General features: G+C 58.0%; 1 protein-coding gene across 1 annotated transcript in view; it reads left to right on the top strand.

Annotated features, from left to right (window-relative positions):
* Positions 1-19765, top strand: part of LOC104832339 (dedicator of cytokinesis protein 2-like) — an 80758-nt gene that overhangs the window by 27390 nt on the left and 33603 nt on the right. Inside the window, exons 24-28 of the mRNA XM_010568472.1 lie at positions 5830-5900; positions 6535-6641; positions 8531-8658; positions 9388-9459; positions 11737-11832. Of these exons, the coding sequence (XP_010566774.1) occupies positions 5830-5900; positions 6535-6641; positions 8531-8658; positions 9388-9459; positions 11737-11832 (474 nt within the window). The remainder of the gene's footprint in view (positions 1-5829; positions 5901-6534; positions 6642-8530; positions 8659-9387; positions 9460-11736; positions 11833-19765) is intronic.

Here is a 19765-nt window from a genome sequence, read left to right as displayed (position 1 = left end):
GGATCTCTTAGTTTGGAGTGAGGATTCAGCAGGAGCTGCCCTCCACCCAGAGCAGCTTGTAGGAAGCTGGGGCTAGGCTTGGAAATTTGCCCGCTGCTGCTGCTGCTAGGTTTTCAGAGTCCAACTGCGCTTTCTCCTGGAAACGGCTGAATTCTGCAGTGGGATCCCAACTGCCGAGCAGGAGCTTTCTCTTTGAAAATAGCTTTCCTGGTTGCTGTTATTTTGTTAGAGAGAGCAGGAGAGGTTGAAGGTCTCTGGCAAATCTGTGCTGTTCTCTTTAGGAGACATGTCCCCCTTGGAAGCCTCCCAGGCTCTTCCTTGGGGATTGCTGGAGTCTCGAGCAGGTCTAGGTGCTGGGGCCACACTCTGTAGTGGCCTTTTGTGTTGCGCAGTAGTAGGATGCAGTCCTTCGGAGAGACCTTCCCTCTGCTCCCATCTCTTCTGGGTGTCAATACCTGGACTCAGAGATCTCATCACCGGGTCGCTGGCTTGGTGGTGGCTCCTTGGAGGGTGGCAGAAAGGGGAGCTTGTCCATCGCATCAGGGCGGTTTCTCATTGATGTCCCCCAGCTCATTGCCTCCCAACTTTAAGGTTGTCAATTTTGTCAATGCAACATGCATTCGGTATTTCTGAGCCTGGCTTCGTGCTTAGCCGCATCACAGTGCACAGTGTCAGCTTGCCCCGAGCGTGGTGTCAGCCGGGTCTTCTCCTTGCCATCACTTGTCCTCCTCGGTGCTCACCACCGGCTCTGCTGCTCTGCAGCCGTTATGGTGATGGGGTTTCTCCCACATCACTGACAAAGTGTTTCACTGGGGGAGAGAGTGCCCAGGTGAAATTATTCAGCGTGGAAGTGAAAATCAGAAAATGGTCTTAAAAGTGAGAAATCCCTTAACCTTAAACACACGGTGATGGGCTTTGAGGTGACCAGTGCACTGGCAGATGAGACCTGGGACTATCACAGATAGTGCTCTGGCAATGTCAGCTCCGTGCCTGGCACTGATCAGGGAACACCCACTCAAAGTTGGGAATTATCAGGAAGGGACTTGAGAAGAAAACAGAAAATGTCCTTTGCCACAGCATAAGTTCCTGTGGTGCATCTGTGTCTGGTGCCCATGCTTCAGAGTGTGCAGTTGAGCTGGAAAAACCCCAGCAAAGGGTGACGAGGTGTATGGGGCAGCTTGCAGGTGGGATCACCTACCTGGCCAGACCAGTCCCCTCCATCCTGGAAAAGAGATGAGCAAGGAGCTGGGACAGGGAGCTGCAGATTCGCTTCTGATATGGGGAGGAGGGTAGGAGGTGGAAATGGTTGCTCAGGGTCTCTCCTCACTCAGGAAGGAGGGAGCATCTCATGAAATGGGCAAAGGCAGTGCTTGTTCATCTACTGTGTGATGAAGCTGTCGAGCCCCTTGTGATGGTCTGTATCTGCTCCTTGGAGCAGGCTGTGGATGCTGAAAGTTTGCGCAAGTTTGCAAACAGCTGTATTGATCTGTGGAAGAAAAATCCACCCAAGATTATTTAAATATAAAGACCTTTCTGATGCAAGAGGCCCTGACCTCAGGAAGCACCACTGCAGGCTTGTGAGCCAGCAACGTCCTGTCTTCTTCCCTTCTAAGCCTCGGACCAAGTACCGAGCCTCGTGCTGGCTGGCTCCCGGTGCCTCTGCCTGGCATCACCATTGCTCCCATGCCCAGAGGGTCCTGTGGCTTCCCTGGTGTCCTGACCCTCAGTCACCCCAGCCACGGTTCTTGTGCTGCATCCTGCACTGGTTCCTGCTGGACCACAGCCACTGGGTCTTGCTATATCCAGCCCTGACGATGTCTCCTGAACATCTTGAGCAGGTACTCCAGGGAGAGAATTTTTTTTTCTTGTTCTCTAAGCAGACTTTGTAGCTGCTTTACAGAGCTTGCAGACCGCCCGCAACTCTGGCTGCAACTACCAGTTCCCATCTAGCAGTTGAAGGTGATACCCAAAAGAAAGATCTGATAGTGGCTGACGTAAGCTTTACAGCTTCATACCATTCTGCCTACTCTTTTCGTTAAAGCTGCAATTATCTGATCAGCCCAAGGCAGAGCTGATAATAGCTCTTTAGCTGCAGCACTCCTGCAAAGGCCACCTCTCTTGTGGAGAGCGCCAGTCCTCTGTTGGACTACTTCAGGCTGGGGGTTTTTGTACTATTTTGACTACTCAGAGCCATGGAGAGGAGGCTAAGTCTCTTTTGGCTCTGCTTACTGGTGTCAGAGAGGCTGGGGGCCGGGGCCAAACCCAAAGTGTGGTCCTAGCCAGAGAACAGGAGCAGCTCTTCAGCCAAACACCTCCAGCATCCCCAATAAACACTGTGACCTGGACGGTGCCACTGATGCAAAGGAGATGGAAGGCTACCTGCTCACTGCATGCAGCTGCTTTGCACATCTCCAGCCAGGAGATAGAGCTTCTGCTGCAACTGCTCCCTGCCATAGCCAGAGGGCCCTTGGGAAGAGCTTCACTCATCCCACTGCTTCCCTCCTGGAGCCCTGGTGTTCTCTGCATGCAAAGAAGTTGAGTTTTGAGGTGGGATTGGTGTGCAGACTTAAGCAAACTTAGGGCTCGTGCCAGCTGCCAAGGCGCTGAGCAAGGCAGAGCAGAGCATCATGCTGCTGCCAGCACAGCTGGGAGCTTCAGGGAACCCAAACTGGGTCCCATGCCTGCAGACAGCCTGCGCAGGCACGCAGCAATGGCATGCCACTACTCGTGGTGGCTGCATGTTTCCCATTGTTCATGCCTTGAGGACAACCTGCTCCCCTCCATCTTTCCTTGGTTTAGGTCCAGCCTTACCTGCACCTCAGCAGGGTGGAGCGGAGGAGATGGCCCCAGCCTGCTGCGGCCCCTTAGAGTATTTGGGTTTGCTTTGCACTTCATAGCCTGGGTCAGGGGCTGTGTTTTCCTGAGGGGGTGGATGCTCATGAGTGTCCATGGTTGGAGCTTTGCTGAAGTTGCTCTGACTCTTCCCCTGTGGCCGCTGCCACGTGGGTGGGTTTCTGCAGGACACCCTGCCACCGGCATTGTGCAAAGGTAACAGTCGCTGCTATGCACACCAGAGGCAGCTCCTGCCCCAGGCCGGCAGCCGCTGGGCTCCGCACCCATCCCTGCTCAGTGCTGGGCTCCCTGACAGCCGTCTCCCTGCCTGCAACCACGGGACCCGGCAGGTGGGCGCTGGTGGTCCATCCTCCAGCTTCACCAGCACTGCCAGAGCATCACCAGTGATGGCATGGACAGGGTAGCAGGTTTGAACAAACATTGCTGTTCTGAGCCGGGGAGAAATTGGACACAATTTGTACGTCGTGGCCAGGCTGACATGCTCTTGCCATGAAAAATCAGTAAGAGAGGGCTCATCCTCAGTGGTGAAACAAAGACATTTTCAGTTCTGCAAGGCCAGGCAGTTACCTTGGCAGTTACAATAAAAGCCAGAACCAGTTTCTGGAGGAAAGCCTTTCTGAGACGTAGATGCCAATGTTTAAGAAGTCTTGTAACACTGGGAAGATCCTTGAGGAATGGGAAAAATTCTGTATTAGCTCATTTTTCAAAAAATGAATCAAATGACCTTGCTAACTGCAGACCAAAGAGGCTGACCATTGATCCCAGCTCAGTCATGGAGAGGATGCAATCAATTCAGAGTTAAAGGGTGGCAGTATAATTTATGTTAATCAGTCCAGCTTTACTAAGCATGGAGTTTAATAAAAAAATCAAATTTATCTGTTACTTTTTTGAAGTTACAAATGTGACTGACTAAGATAGCTGACATAATAGGCGAGACTAACAACTGTTTGACTTGATACAGCATTCTGGTTTAAAATTAGCATTGTGTAAGTTTATTAAAATAACTACTTTTAATCTCCTTAATATATATCTTAGTTCTAAAAAAAGTCATTACAAATGGAGAACCGTTGTGCTGGGATGGGCATTTCTTTTGGGTCCCAGGGGAATCGGCTCTCGGCTCAGACATCTCTGTGTGTTTGCCGATTCGCCAGAAGCAGCCGTGGCCGGTGCAGGGGGCACAGGCGGCAGCGGCAGTGCTGGATAATGGGGAAGCTGCTGTTCTGCGCCCAGGCTGTGTAGGCAGAGAGGTGTCGGGGCAGGGGACAGGGCTGCAGAGCAGCAGCTGGGAGCAGAGCTGGTACCTGCCAGCAGCGAGTGGCTGAAGGCGACTCTGAGTGTGGTCTCGTTGCAAAGAAGTAAGTTAATCCCTGGATTTATATGCAAAGAGGCATTAAATGGAAGCATCTGGAGGGGCACATGATGCAAACGAGGGTGCTGGTGGATGACGCGCCTGGTCTTGCTGCCCTCAGTTGCAACAGGTATCTAAGTATCGGAGAAGGGTTTGCAAGAGCTGCAGAAATGACTCAGTCTGGTGTGTTTGATGGAAGTTAACACTGTTTCAGTCAGCTAGAAGAGGGTAGTGGAGAACTCGATCACAGTCTTTGCAAACCCAGAGGGAGAAGATGTTGCTGGAGCATCACTTAGTGCCGCAGGCAAAGGCAGAGCCCAGTCCAGCAAAGGGCACTGGAGCTCACCGAGCTCACTGGGAACGTGGTGCCGGGCAGCAGGATGGGTGACTGCCGCTGCTGGAGCCAGCTCTGGGCTGGCAGGGCCTCTGGAGTTTTTAATCTGATCTGGAGGTCTTCACGGAGCCGTCCCAGCTCAGGCCGAGGGTCTGCCCTGCCCATTACTGCCCTGACTCTGCCCAGCAAGGGGTCAGAGCCGAGCAGAGGTTTCGGTCCTGCTGCTGGGTGCTCCCAGGGCAAACCCTTCCAGCGACCTGCCCAGCCTGTGCCCATAATCTCTGTATTTGCTGTGCTCCGAGGGATGTGTCCAAGGTGAACTTGTCCAGGCACTTTTTAAAACCAGGCAAATTTGCAATAGGCACCGGTTTTAGAAACTCAGAGGGAGATGACAGACTTGATGCTGAAACCACTGGGTAAAAATTCCCGGAGCTGAATCTTGTTGCAGTCAGCCCCATGTGGATCTGCAGGCACCGAACCTCCTGAAAATGATGTTGAAGTGCAGAAGTGTGTGGAACCTCCTCTGGCACCTGGCTGCACCTGGAGGCTGGAGGGTCCCCAGTGCTGCTGTCAGCACAGCTTGAAGCCCGGGGAAGCCTGAAGGACCAGCTATCCTGGCAAAGCTAGAGATAAGCAGAACTCAGTGAGTCGTTTATGCTACTAAGTCACATCATAGACATAGCGAAACAGATTTTAATGCAGAACAATTTGTGGTCAGTGTGTTTGCTGTTCCAAAAAAAAAAATAGCCCTGTGTCCCCCACCTTCGCAGCCTTCCAGCGAGGGCGCAGAGCCAGGCTGGGTGCGGGGCAGCCCCGTTCCTCTGGCAGCCTCGGCTGCGGCAGCAGCGACTGCGGCCGTGAGCAGTGCTGGGGGGTTTTACACACAGCGCAAGCCAGGTCCTACATACCTGGTATCATGTTGTAGGAGTTCATGTGGTTTCAAAGTAAAAGCTAGAGACAGTTATTGACAACATTAGAGGTATGTGACCGTAGTGGTTCTGGGTGTCTTGTGGACACTGGTGGCTTGGCGAGAGGAAGCTGCTCCCGGCTGGATGCCCCTTCCCAAGAGACGGCAAGGGTGATGGGCTGATGGCTGCGGGACAGGCTGAGCGCGGTGCTGCTTTAATGAGAGGGGGGCTGAATGATGATGGTGCTGGCTCAGCACCCACAACCTTAGGGGGAGGCAGGAGAGGCCAGGGGTCACCTTCCTGCCCGCACGGCATCCGTCCGTCTGTCTGTCCTGGGCATGTAGCAAAGCAGGGACAGTGCAGGCAGGTCTCTCATCTCTTTGCAGGGAGCAGCCCTGAAGTACCTGCCTTCCATCCTCGAGGACGTGTTTGGGATCTTCGACTCCTCTGCGCTGGGGTAGGGTCCCATTGCCCCCATCATCCCCAGCCCTGCTCTGTGGCATGCTAGGTGCCTGCCGCAGCTACCTTTGCCCCCACTCCCATCCTGCGGCGACCCCCCCATCCTGGAGCTGCCGGCAGGAATGCTGGCTGATGCTGTTGAACTGAGGGTGAGGGCAGGCAGAGGGGTCTGGGTTTCCTGATGCCTGGGAATTGCCTCCTTACCCCCTTCCTAGTGCAAAGCCAGGGGAGGGTTTTGCTCAATTTTAGCAGTAGCCTGTGCTTCAGGCGGAGGCTGAGGCTGGAAACCCTCAGTCCCAGCTGGGTCCATTTCATGAATTCAGGCAAGGTTTTTACTGCGGGTGTCTCTGCATGGCTGTCTGCGGTGGGCATGGGCTGCCTTGCGCCTTTGTGTGATGGGACCATCCTGCCCTGCACCTCCCCGCACAGCTCTGCCCGCATCGAGTGGCTCCCCCCCTGCCCAGCAGCCCCATCCTGACTGAAACACGGGGGCAATCGGTACCCAACCCCCTGCTGCTGCATTTGTCTTCTGCAGAAGGAGAGGAGCTGCAGGTGCTTGGGACTGCAAAACAAGCGGGGCTCTTGCAAGCCCTGTATTTAACACTCCTTAAATCCTCCCGCCTGGACCGCAGGGCCTTGCTGCGGGACTTCATTGGGAACCTGCCACCCCAGCGCCTGCTGAGGCAGAAGCTGCAGTCCCTGACCAACATCGTCAACAGCAAGATCTTCCAGTCCTACGGTGAGAAGGGGCACTGGGGGTCCTGGCGGCACTGCCCACGCTGAGCTCTCCTGGGAGGCCCATGGCACAGGATGGGGATGTGTCCCTGCTGCAGGGACCCCTCCTCTGCCCCGAGACAGGGTGGCTCTGCAGAAGGAGGCAATTCCCTCAAGCCTGTGCTGGAACCATGCGTTGCCCAGCCCTTGCCAGGGTGCAGCTGGTGCTGTTGGAGTGAACTCTCCTGCTGTCTGAAATGCTGCCAGGCTGCAGAGGGAAATACGGTTTAGCTGAAGCAATACGCAGTCAGTGTGACGATGGTTTAGCAGTTGTGTTTGGGAAGGGGGTGTTGGGGGCTTGCTGTCAGACTGGAAGGGTTTACTGAGTAGGATTCCCCAGGCCTGCTGTGACTCTGATGCTGTTTCGTATTCTTAGGAGTAATCTAGGTGATGGAAAAAAGAGTAGACTTGGTGAATTTTGCCCTGCAAGGCAGAAGTAACTGGAGGCATGCTGGAGGACAGACTCAGGATTTAAAATAATCTCAACAAGTTGGAGAAAAGGTTTTGAAAGATATAGATTGTATTTAAATTAGAAACAATCATGTGAAAGCAATCACTGAGCACGCAGGGGTTGGAGCACAGGGCAGCAGCAGTGCTGCAGGAGGGGTTTGGGGCCAGGGGAGCAGAGGGGCTCGGTGATGCAGCCCTCACAGGGGGAGCATCCCTTGGACACGTGAGCACCCTGCTCAGCATCGCCGAGGCCTCGGCTGGAATTAATTCCAGGTGCGGTTTTGGGTGGCATGAGAAACTTGTGTCTAAACTGGAGAGAGTCCAGAAGCAAGCAGTGAGAGAAACAGCTTAGAAGACAGAGCAAGGAAGAAATGACTGAGAGCTTGGGGCAGGAAAGGGCATGGGGGAGACACGATGAGCTTTCAAATATCCACATGGCATTGTCAAAGAGAAGGGGAGTGGGCTGCTTTGAGGGGCTGGATGGGAGGCCCTGGGTTTCAGCCACAGCAGGGAGGCTCAGGGGAGCAGGGGAGCCGCTCAGCTGTGGGCAGCAGGAACCGTTTTGTGTCTCTGTTTGTGGAGACTTTGAGAGATGGCAACAGGACCATGTCTAATTTGGTCATTGAGGTCACCTCCTGCTGCATGCTCCAGCTCTGCTCTGGGCCACCATGATCCCATGGGTGCTCCCCACATCCTTCCCTGCATCCCTCCCTGCATCCCTCCCTGCATCCCTGTGTCCCCTGGGAGCCAGGACAACACCACTCCTCTATACCCCACAACAAGCAGACGGTTGTGCCAGGAAAAAAACAATGAAGAAATGTTTTCCCCCATGTTCCTTCCCTTCAGTCCCCCTTTCGTGGTGCCATCGTAGTGATAACCAGCAACGAGGAGCTGTCAGTGCAGCATGGTGTCACAAATACCAGCCCTGGCCAGAGGAGCAGAGTAGTATGCAATAGGAAGAGCAGCAGGGTTTTCATATATTCAGCACTAGAGACTCTAGTTTATCTAGATGGTGTCCAGTTTAAAAAGTCTCCATCTGTTAAATCTGAAGCACCTTTAACAGAGCAGAGAAGCAGAGCAAAGTCCATTAGTGGAAGCTGAAGCAAGAAAGGTTCAGATGAGGCTTTTCTATTTTATTTTAGCGGAGAGGATAAGTAGCTGCATAGCAGGGTGCAATGAAGTCTCTGTCTTGGAGCCTTTCCACCAGGATGTAATGTTTTTCCAAAAGCCCTGTCCATCCAAGGAGGAGGTTGACAGCTCAATGCGTGTGGGTCGCAGCCTAGACCAGGCATCGTGCTGGTCCCGTCCATCTTGTTGGTCCCTTTCCTGCCCGGTCCTCTCAGGCACTTGGGGTGGTGCCGGCGCCCGCCAGCCCTGTGCCTCCCTGTCTGTCTGCCCCAACAGAGTGCCGGGAGCTGCTGCTGCAGACGGTGGTGCCCATCCTGCAGGAGCTCATCGAGAAGGGGGAGGAGGAAGATGCCTGCATTGAGCTGCTCAGCAACATCCTGGAGGTGCTGTACAAGGCCCAGAAGGTAAATCCCGTCTTCTCTGCTGCCTCCTCTTCTCTCTCTCCAGTAGTCACCTTGGAAGTGACCTGACTAAACCTGTTTGAGTATGGTTAAACACAAATTACTGGCCACGATATGGTTGAGACTGATTGTGGTAACCCAAAGTCAAAGGGGGCCATTGGTGCCCACTATCCCAGTGGGAATCTGCCCAAGATGAGGGTAAAAACCTTTTGATTTCCACCTCAGCTGGTCTCTGGCAAGTTCCCGTCAGTCCCCATAAGTGAGGAAGAGGCCTCTAAGCCAAGAGGCAGCACCGACCCGAGGGTGAGGGGGTCCATCACTGGCTGTGCCTCTCGCTGTCCCTGCTCTGCAGACGCAGGAGGAAGGCGAGGGCAGGGGAGATTTGCCTGCTAGCCCCTGGGCAGTGTTGCACTCCAAAATTAGCAGTGATGGCCCTGAATGTGAGCCAGAGCCCCATGGCATGGGGGGAGTCCAGCCCAGAACCCCTCAGCAGAGAGTTGACCATGCCCAGGCAGCGGGGACCCCCATGTGCCCCCTTCTCCCTGCACTGCCCGCAGGAGCCTGCCTGCTGGTGTGAGGAGCCAAAGCAAGAAATCCCAGTAATACACCAGTCCAGCTGCAACTCAGGGCTGAGTGTCCAGCTAGGCACGGTCCTGCTGTGGGTGCCTCCAGTGGGATGGGGCTGTCCTTGCTGGGCATCAGCCCGACTTCCCGGGGTGCTGTTTGTTGCAGAGAGCGGAGGAGCTGCAAGCACAGCACAGCGCAGGCAAGGGACGGCGCAAGGACTGTGGGGATGTGGAGTTGGTGAGTCCCTCTCTGTTGGGCTTTGGCACTCGGTGGGTGGTGTGAAGGAGCCAGGTGCCCCTGTGCATTTGGGAAGGGCTTATCTGCATCTCACTATGGTGACAAACCCTGTACAGTCACCTGGAGTCAATGCACGGAGCTGGGCTGCTGGCCGGGATGCTGTAGCGATGGGGTCAGGCCTGAGAGGTGCCTTGCAGGGCTGGGAGGGTGCAGGTCTGCGTGGCTTGAGGCTTGCTGTGAGCCCCCAGTGCCTCGTGTCCCTCCTTGGGGTGGGGGATGCCTGTGCCCAGACCTTCACCCTGGCTCCCCGCAGCCTTGGTGCTTTGTTGTGCACCCGCAGGTGAGCCCGGGACGTTCTCTCTCCTCGCTCGGGCAAGGAGCGAGCGAGGTCTCACGGCTCTTGGGGGGCACTGGGGCTGCGGGGTGGCCTGGCGGCATTCCCAGCACAGCAGGCGGGGCACGTGCAAGGTGTGCTGGCACTCCAAAGCTGGCTCACACTGGGTTGCCGCCCTGCCAGTGTGCCGGTGGCACTGCTTGGCCCTGCCAGAGTCACTGCTCCCCAAGCCCTGGAGCACTTAGGGCTGCTCAGGTCATGCAGGCACGGCAGTAGTGCTGGAGAAGGTCTGGCAGAGCAGATGCAGGGATGAAGGATTGCTTTTGTTAGAGTGCAGGAAGGATAAAGCGTGGGCTTGCAACACTGGAAGCAGTGTACAAAGACAGAGCACAACTGGTGACTGCTGATGGCCGTGGCAGCGGGACCTGCAGTCACGGCTCTCCTTGTAGGCTCCTCTTTTGGCATTGCAGGTGTTTGGGCTGAGCACATGAAAGTCACAGGCACAAGCACAATCCTCACGTGACTGCACTGGCGGCATGTCCATACCTTGGTAGCCGTTCCCCTTTCCCCGTGTTGCCTGGGTGCTGCCCTGCAGTTCTGCAGCTAGCACTGGGCCATGTCCCTGGGCAACCAGTGAGCCCATCACCATCTCTCTGTGCAAGCCCCAGTCGACCCACAGTGGGGCCGAGTGGCTGGAAGTTGTGTGGCAGCTGCTGGTGGTGGCTGTTCCTGCAACATTTTGGGAAAGCGCAGGGATCTGTGCTCTGGCTCTGCAGGGTACTTCCTCTGTTTCTGTCCTTTCTAGGCTGGTCTGTGCTTTGGGGTCCCTTTCTGGGACCCCTTGGGAAATCCAGACATCACACCTACAGCACAGCAACTGGCGCTGTGAATGCTGAATAAGACACATGCCACCATGACCTGGATGGGTGAGGTGGCTCTGTGAGCATGGCTTTTTAATTCCCATGGCACTGGGAAGCCCAGGCAGTGGAAGGGAAAGCTTGGAAATTGTGGTTGAAATGTCTTGTTTTGGCTTTAACTCTAAAACCTAAAATAGCCTTTAAGGAGAGGATGGTCTGGATGCTCAGGGGTGAGGACACGGCTCTTGTTTCAACCCCGTGTGAGCTGAAACCCACCTTTGCCTGCCTAGTGTGGACGCAGCCATCCCCAGCTGAGCGGCCGGCTTTGCCAGGGAGGTGTACGTGGCCGAGCTGTACAGAGACCCCAAGCCCCATATTTACACCAGTGTGCATCACCTCGTTCCAGCTCCAGCTGGTCACCCTGATGCTGCCAGCCCCCTGCGTGGTGATTAAACAAGCCGTACTTGCTGTGCTGGAGTGGACAAGACTTTTATTTCAGTATTCCATATAAGTCACGAGTCTTTAGAGTCAGCTCATGATTTCCCATCTCCCAAGGTGCCACAAGCCTGTCCCTTCTGGCAGTGTGATCCTGCCTGACCACCGCCACAGACCAAAGCTCTCTGGTCCCGTGGCTGAGGATCCCAGGCACAGGGCTTGTCCAACAGCCACGGTTGGAGCTGGAGAGGTGTTGGGGCTCATCCAACAGCCACGGTCTGGAGCAGAGCTTCTTCCTCCCTGCTGCACGGGGCCCTACGGAGCGCTGAGGAAACTTGTGCCCTCAGTCCCAGCTCCGTGCCCTCTGCCAAGAATAACTGCCAACACTTTGCAACCTCTTTGCCTGCATTTTTTGGTGAGCCGCAGTAATTGCAGCAGTGCCGACCACGTGTGGCCTGGGAGTTGGTGTGCCCCCAGCCCAGCCTGCTAGTGCCAGGAGCCCACAGGGCTGGGGACCATGCGCCAGCTCTGTGCTGCAGGGGTGATTCCTGTCAGCTGCGGTGACGGTGCTGTCACCTGTGCCTCCCTCCCAGTGCCATGGCAGGCAGCGCCAGGTGCTCAAGCATGGCCGTGACACCTCTTACCTTGCAGGCGAAGGTGAAGAAGCACATCCAGCTGATCCTGGAGCGGCTGCTGCACACCGTCAATCGGAGGGTGATCGTCCTGGACCGGGAGAATAGCCTGCGGGTGAGTACCACCGCTGCCACTGCACGCTGCGCCAGGCGTCGGGGCCGCACCACTTCCCACGGCTGCCTTTGGGCAACGCGGGAGATGCAAGAGGCGTCGCTGATTTAGGGGTCTGGGACTGGGTGACCAGCACTGCTCCTCAGCTGGCACTGCAGCCTGGTACCAGCTGGCTGGGGCTGGATGTGCAGGTATTTAACGCAGCAGGATGAACAAGTAAGTCCAAAAGGGAAGGGGAGCCGTGCCAGGAGCAGGTCTGGAACAGAGGGTGCGTTGGGAGGAGCAGGCAGCGTGTTTGTGATGCAGGAATTCCATTTTGGAAGCAGTTGAGGTGTTTGGGCTGTATTCTCCAGAAAACAAGTCACTGGACCCGGTGAACCGTCATAATTTTACATGCCAAGAACATGTGGGAGGAATGTGCTGGGACACCCAGCTTTTATGGGGGGAGTAGGCAGGTCAGAGCACTGCTTGGCCGAAGCTTCATGCAAAGAAGCTGCACTGGGTGCAATGATCTAATCATGAAGGAGGGGGAAACAGAGCTGTGGGCAGCGTGGGTTCATGGGCACTCTGATGTGATTGTGGCGGCAGACCCAATGTGCTCAGCCGGGCAGTGAGGAGTGGGCCTGACAAGCTGCTCTGGGTCACAAGGGTGGGCGAGGAGCTGGGTCTGACCGTGTTCCGGAACCCTGGAGCGAGTGGTGGGGCTATGCAGTGGCAGGGAAGTGCCATGCCGCAGGGAAGCGCCGTGCTATGCCATGCTGCATGCCATGCCCGGGAAGGTGTGGGCATCCGGAGCGGCAGCTTGGCCCTTTGCTTGAGCCTTCTTGGCATAAGTCTGCAGGTTTGCCATCCTGTTCTTTGTTCTCATTAATAAAAACCTAACTAAACCAAGGCAATAACTTTATCCTCACTGGACCTGCCCACGCTTTTCAGCAGATGAGGCTGCCCTGGTCTGTGAGCATCCTGGATGCTGGGATTGCTCCTGCTGATGCGCTGAGGCACCGGCGTTGCTGCTCCCTGCCCAGTGACCCCTTCTCATACCCCCGAGGGACAGCGGAGGCACAAGGTCTCCCCTCTGGCTCACGGCTCAGCCTGCCCTCCCCTCTCCACTTGGCTGGCACAGCCCTGAAGGTGCAGCCCCGTGGTGACATTTCCCAACAGCAGCTCTGCTGTTCTGGGGTGGCTTTACCAGCCAAGCTGATGGTGGATGCAGTCCCTGGCACGCGTTCGGGCACAAGTGGCCTCATGGCCAGGCAGTGCCACTTCACCAGACGCGCCCCTGGCTCTGCTGCCGAAAGCTCTGCCGCCGGGGCTGTGCCAGGCGGGCACAGCGGGCTCTCAGCGTTGGAGTACGATTCACATGTGACTCAGGCAGGAGATGCGTACAGGGTTGCATTTCGTATCATCTTGCTTTTAGCCTTTGTTCCCAGGCTGCGTGATTCAGTGCCAGAGGAAGCAAGAGCAAAAGAGCTGTTGGGTGTGCTCTGCCGGGCTGTGACAGAGGCGAGGAGGGATGCTGGGTGCTGAAGCATGGCCCCATGTACAGTGCAGGAGAAGGGGAGCGATCCTTTGGCTGCATCTCACTCCGACCGCTTGCTCCCCTTCCCATGCGCTGGCCCTGCTGGGCTCCAGAAACACTGTCTGGCAGCTTTCCCACTGTCGTTCATGATTTCCATGATGCTGCTCCTGCATTCAGCCTGGCATCTGAGGCCCCTCAGCCTGGGCTGCTTCAGCAGCTCTGGCTGCCAGAAAGGTCTGAGGGGACCAGAGGCGCATGTGTGGCCTCCGTCTGTCCGTCCACCCAGTTGCTGCTGAGCAAGAAGGGAGGAGCGCTGCAGATTCATTGTCCCGGGAACTTGGGCACTGAGAGGCCTCTGACCTCCCCTGACCCTGCCTGGACAGTTTGGCTCCATCCCATGCGGCTTGCGAGTGGGGAAGGACAAGCTGCTGCAGGAGGGGCTGCGGCTGGGGCTGGGCCAGCCGCTGGCGAGCGGGGCCGGCACTGGGCACTGCAGCATCTCCCACGGCCGAGCAGCCGGGGCCACTTGGGACCATGGGAGCCCCTCGGGACTGCCGACCCTCCTCGGGAGTGCCAGGCAGGTGCCTGGCACAAGGGATGGGGTTTAACACCATGTCAGCTCCTGCACGTGCAAGTCTCCTGCTTTGGGGTATCGTGGTGTGGGCACCAGCTGGAGAGGCCGTGGCCAGACCTTCTCACCCTTTGCTCGTCCTTGCCGGACCTCTGTGGCTGCAACAGCCACTTGCTGTGGCCCCGGGTGCCAGGTGCCTGCCGGAGGAGGCTGGGGAATGTCCTCTTCTCTAAGGAGACCCCGCTGGGAGAGCCGTGGCTGCTCCTGCCACCGGCAGATGCTGAGCTGAGAGCCCCCGTGCCACACGCGGCATCGCCCCGGGATCTGGGAAGCACTCGCCCCGCATCTCCACGGCAGCAGAGGGTGGTCAGGGCACGGTGCATCCCAGCAGGCTGGGGAGGAGCGTGGGGAGCACTTACTGCACCGCGCTCGGTGTACACTCGCCGCCCACTGCCGCCGCCGGTCGCTTTGATCTGGGACCCTCATTAAACTGATGCTGAATTTCTCCTCTCGTGGGCAGCCTTGCAGAGGCTGGAATATTTAAGCTGCTAATTCCTTTCTCCCTGTAATTAGCCAGCGCATCCTGCAGCCAGGGAGGCCCTGCCAGATGGCCATGAAGGGGAGAGGGAATTTCTAGCCCCCGCAGCCCCTGCTCCTGTGGCAGCCCCAGGTACAGGCAGACTGTGCAGGGCTCAGCCCCCCGGCCTCAGTTGAAGATGCTTGCTGGAAGGAGAGCCGTGTTCCCCCCCGCCCAGGACCCCCACCCAGCCTGGCCTCCCACCCGGGAGGTTTTTGGGGACAGGTCTCCCCTCTCCCAGCCAGGGTCCCACAGAGACCATTTTCCACCATCTCTGACCAGGGGTGCAGGACAAATTCTTGGTGCTCCTGGTTAACCTGCAGGCAGCAACCAGGGGGACGGGTGAGCAGCCCACGGTGTGGGCTGCGGGGACGGGCACTGATTTCAGCCAGGGCAGGCTGGCAGCACTGGGGCTGCAGGCGGCCCTTGGGGAGCCCCGAGGCAGAGGAGAGCCCAAGGCTGCCCTCGCCGAGGACCTGTGGGCGCCTGGGGCTGGGTGAGCGCTGCAGCCTGTGCAGGGGAACAGCCGCCGCCCCCTCCTCATCCTCACCCAGAACAGAAGTGCACAGGTGGGAGAGGATGTAACAAAAATAGCGTCTCCGTAGAATTTATTGAATTCTCATTAAATACAGCCATTGTTCCCCTTGCCTTATTTACACAGGGGCTTTGATACATTAAACTGAACGGTTAAAAATATAAAAGCTGGTGCTACCCAAACCCTACGATCAGAGGGAGGGAGAGAAAGAAGGAGACGTGGGCAGGGGGGTCAGTGCTGGGACAGTGCCCCTGCGCTCCTGGTCCACTGGGCACCACCGGCTCACAGGAACCAGAAGCATTTGCGCCTGGATTTCTTTGCGTCCAGCTTTGCAGGCAGCTTCGTCACTGGTGACGGCTCTTGCCTGGGCGGCAAGACAGCCCCCACCGCCACCGCAGGGGAGCTTGGTGTCGTGTCGCCCTCGATATGGCTCAGCACCTGCTGGAAGCGGCCCTCCTGCTGCCGGAAATCGTGCTCCACGCTGCAGGCGAGCGGAGCGAAGGGGATGGCATTAGAGGGCATCGCTGGCTGCAGCCCCCCGCCTGCCACAGCTCTGCGCCCCGGCACGCGCCTCCACCCCTGTGGTCCCCCCACAAGCCCCTGGGGAGCTCAGCACCCCCCCGCACCTCCCCAGGACATGTCCCTGGGGAGCTCAGGCCTGCTGCGTTCCTGAGGCTGCTGCACGGGGACGGCGTGCGTGGGCAAGGGACCAGCCTGGCTTTGGTGGCTCTCGTCCCACGGCTGGAGGGGATGACTGAGCCTGCGGGAAGGGCAGGGGTCTCATGCAGGAGCAGCCGCTGGCTGGGAGTGGCCGGTGCCGAGTGGCCCTTTGGGTGTTTCTCTGGCAGCGTTTTCCAGGGCTCCCGGCACTTCCCGGTGGGCAGACTTCCCGGGGTCACCGTGCACTCCTGTGAGGGGACATCCTGCTGGCATGCACCTTCAGACAGCTCCAGCCCACCACCCTCATCCTCAGAGGCTGCAAGTGGTGGGGTGGGGGCCAGATCCGTCCAAAACAGCTGTCCCGTCTGTAGCAGTGCAGTCTGCAGCCGGGCACATGGCACTGCATGGCTAAACCTGCTGTGCTGGAGCATCCAGGGATCTCTCCTTCCAGAGGGACAGACCAATAAGCAGCCCCAGACCTGGTGGCAGGGGCTCTTTTGGGATGGGCCACCCTCAGCTGCACACCCCGCACCTTCTTTCTCATCCATCCTCAAAGCCTAGTGCTGCCTCTGCCTTTCTCTTGGGCTTGACTGCTTTTTCCTGTTTCACCTGCTTGCCAGTGCCCCTTTGGCCTAAACACCTGCCCTAAACAAGGACAAACACGCCAAGTCACACAGGGAGTTGTTCCCAGCACACTGTGCTCCTGGCACTCAGGCACCGGGTAACTGGTGTTTCCTGCAGCAGTGTCCCCAGCTCGGGAGTGCAGCGGCTCCTCTGCTCTGATCACACCATCAGTGGGAATGCCCATTAGGGACCAGTGGCACTGCTGCAGGGGCTGGCCATCCTTGGCAAAGGCAGCCATGCTCCCAGCACAGAGTGGAGGACAGAGGAAGGTTCTGGACATGCTGGGCACCTTGTAGTTGCCAGCCATGGTAGCGTGATTCCCTTGCTGCCGCTCCTTTGCTGCAGGACTGTGACGTGCTCCCCCGAGCAGGGCACGGCTTCTGGTGGTGCTGCTCCATCACCCCAGAGCTGCAGGGTCCCTCCCAGCTCAGCTAACAACTGCCAAGACTTTGCCCATGACCGGCGGGGAGCCAGCCAACCACCCTAGCTGGGGACCAGTGCTGCTGCAGGGGGGCGAGCCCAGGGTCTGTGAGACCCTGGTTAGCCATTTTCCCCCCAAAGAGGGGCTGTGTGTCCCTGGGGCCAGGGCGCCTTGTCCTGCCACTGCTGCCACCAGCGTTGCGCCTGGCCCCACGGCCTGAGGGCAGCTGCAGCATCAGGAGATGGCACGAGCATGTAAGGGCTGTGCTGCTGCCTGTCACACCACTGGTGATGCAAGGAATTAGGGTGCCCTGGGTCTGGGTGGGTAAGTGCTGTGCCTCCCACCGCAACCCTCAGGTTTCCTCCAAGTGCTGGAGCCCTCCGGTGTCCCTGCAGCACCCCGGCTGGCTGCCATGCGCCGTGATGCTTCCTCACATGGAAAGCACTCCGATCTCCTCACACCAGCCACGTCCCATCGGATTAGCGAGGTGCTGCAGTGTGTGCCTAGGACCACACACGTGGCGTGGCCACCCCACACACGGGGAGCACCCTGCAAGCTCCCACTCGGCACACTTACGCTTCCTCTCACCTCCCATCACCTCTCCCTGTGAGGACACTGATTGTCCCCAGCTATTTCTAGCAAAAAGGGCGAGTTGTGGCAGACAGTCCCATAGCAGGGGGGGCAGCGTGGGGAAGGACCCCCACTCTCCAGCACAGACGCAGTGGAAGGGCTCGGGGCCACTACAGGGGTGCACACCTGGCACGTTCCTGCATGGCCCTGGGATGGGATGCAGGCAGGCAGGTCTGTTCCCTCTGTGGGCCATCCCCAGGGGCTGGTGCTGGGAGTGCTGCCCCGGCTCCTGGCACCCAATGCACTCTACACTGGGTGCTGCACCCAGTCCACCCACCCCGTGTCCCACCGGAGCCTCTTCTTATCACATGGACGGTAGTGAAGCCCAGAGGGAGTCCCCAGCAAGAGCGTGGCAATTACAGGGAGCCACCTCCCCCAGATGTGACATCTCTCCCCACTGCAATGCTGTGTGGAGACAGGCTCGTCAGACCCAATTAGCACTGAAGTCCCCCACGAGCTACAGTGGGGGAGTTTGTGGTGTAAATAAGTGGAGAACAAGAGAGACAGATACAGCAGTGCCGCAGCAGCGTGGGTGTGCAGGGCGGCCGGCACAGGGGTGCAGGGATGCTGGTGCACAGTGGGGGCCGGAGCTGTGCACCTCCAGCCCGGAGGTGCCCGGAGGAGAGTGCGTCCGTCCCACACACAGGCACTCACAAAAGCACAGTGGCAGTGGCTAAACTGCCCTGTGTGCACACCATGTGCACCGCAGAGCACTGCTCAGCACCAGCTCTGTGCTCCACATCCTACACTTCCGAGCGCTAGAAGAGTAAGCCTAACTAATAGCAAAAAGAGAACATGCCTGGCCAGCCACCTGCACATGCACAGAGGGAGATGGCAGGCTGCATGGCCAGAGGGGCAAATGGACACCCACAGATGCCTGGATAAGGCAGAAGGCTCGGGCGAAACTGCAACTTCCCGATTCCCAGAGGGCTGATGGGGACACGTCGCTGCCTGCACCAGGGAGGGAGTGAGATGCCTTTGTCCGTAGACCAAATGTGCTCTGAGGAGAGGGCAGTGGAGGTAAGGACTTCCACACCCTGACCCAAAGCTGACGCTGGGGAAGCAGAGCTAAGGCCCTGCGGTCCCAGACCCCAGCGAGACGCAGGAGTCCCCGGCAGTCCGTCTGCAGCATCTGTGCAAAGCTGGCATAGGGACAAAGAGATGCAGCCTGGACTCAGAGCAAGCCCACCCACCAGCCGCTAATGAGGCTTTCCCCGATATATTGCTGTTACAGAAGATAAATGCTCTGCCATCAAACCAGAGCAACTCTCCTTCCAGCTGCAGCCAGTCAGCTGTCCTTCATGAAAATCACCCCATCTACTCCTGGGAGCAGGAGCTGCTCTCCACAGAGATAAAGGGACCAGATTCAGGCCAGGACCCTGCTCTGGTCTTTTGACACGTGGCAGGAGCTGGCTGCAGAGTGGTGAGGTGCCTGCACCCATGCCAGGAGCCCTGGCAGCAGGCCAGTGGAAGAACTGGCACCCGTGTGCCCAAATGTCTCCTGGGCTGGCCCGGTGAGCCGAGCCCCGCTCCAAGGACAGTGAGCACCCATGCCATGCCAGCACCTGCGCCCCTCCAAATCTGCCACTGAGGGGTCCCAGCACGCCGGCTGCCAGCTGTGCCCAGGTGTGGCTTCAGTGTCCTGCCTGGCATGGGGCTGGTAGGGCAGCTGTGTGACCATACCTCAGCACGGTGTAACCTGCCGGGGGAGACGCTGCCTTTAGGACCACAAAGAGAGCTGTGAGGAGAGAGGGAAGGCTGCAAGCTCACGGCTGGACCATGCTGCTGGTGGGGAGCGGCCTGTATAAGCCCTGTCTGTGGACTCCTTGCAGAGGAAGGAGTCACCCAGCAAAGACAGAAATAGTCCAGGGTCGGGCAGCTGCACTGTCGTGCCTTCAGTGCAGCCCAGGCTCGGGCTCTGGCTCAAATGGCATCTCTGTCCCTGCTGCCTCTGTCCCGCCTGCCCTGGTGCAGCAGCCCAGCTGCCTGGGCCGGGGCTGGCCCCTCTGCTTGGCCTTGGCTGCAGCAGAACCTGGACAGCAGCGGTCCTCGGGGTCCGGCCGAGGCACCAAAATGCATCCCCAACTCTGCCGCAGCTCTGCCTGGGTGCCCAGGTTACCCTGTGCTGTCCGAACCGCCCATGAGCACGCCTCTGTGCCCCCTGGGTGCACGGTTGCCTGCTGGAGCCCCAGGCTGTGAGGTGGGGATACATTTTGCACCGAACTGTTTTTTGGCACGACAGGCACTGCCACCTTCTCTCCAGTCCTATGGGAGCCTCCCAGCAGGCGCAGGGGCCTTGGCAATGGCCTTTTTTTGGTAAATCAGCACCTTCTGGCCTTCACCCGGAGCCTGGCAGGGGCTGGCAGGCGAGGTGCCCCCCGGGGCTGGTGCAAGATGAG

The sequence above is a fragment of the Haliaeetus leucocephalus genome, unplaced genomic scaffold, assembly GCF_000737465.1.
Source record: "Haliaeetus leucocephalus isolate CR32 unplaced genomic scaffold, Haliaeetus_leucocephalus-4.0 Scaffold245, whole genome shotgun sequence".
NCBI lineage: Eukaryota > Metazoa > Chordata > Aves > Accipitriformes > Accipitridae > Haliaeetus > Haliaeetus leucocephalus.
The sequence above is the reverse complement of the archived record's forward strand: the minus strand, read 5'-3'. Positions and strand labels throughout refer to the sequence as shown.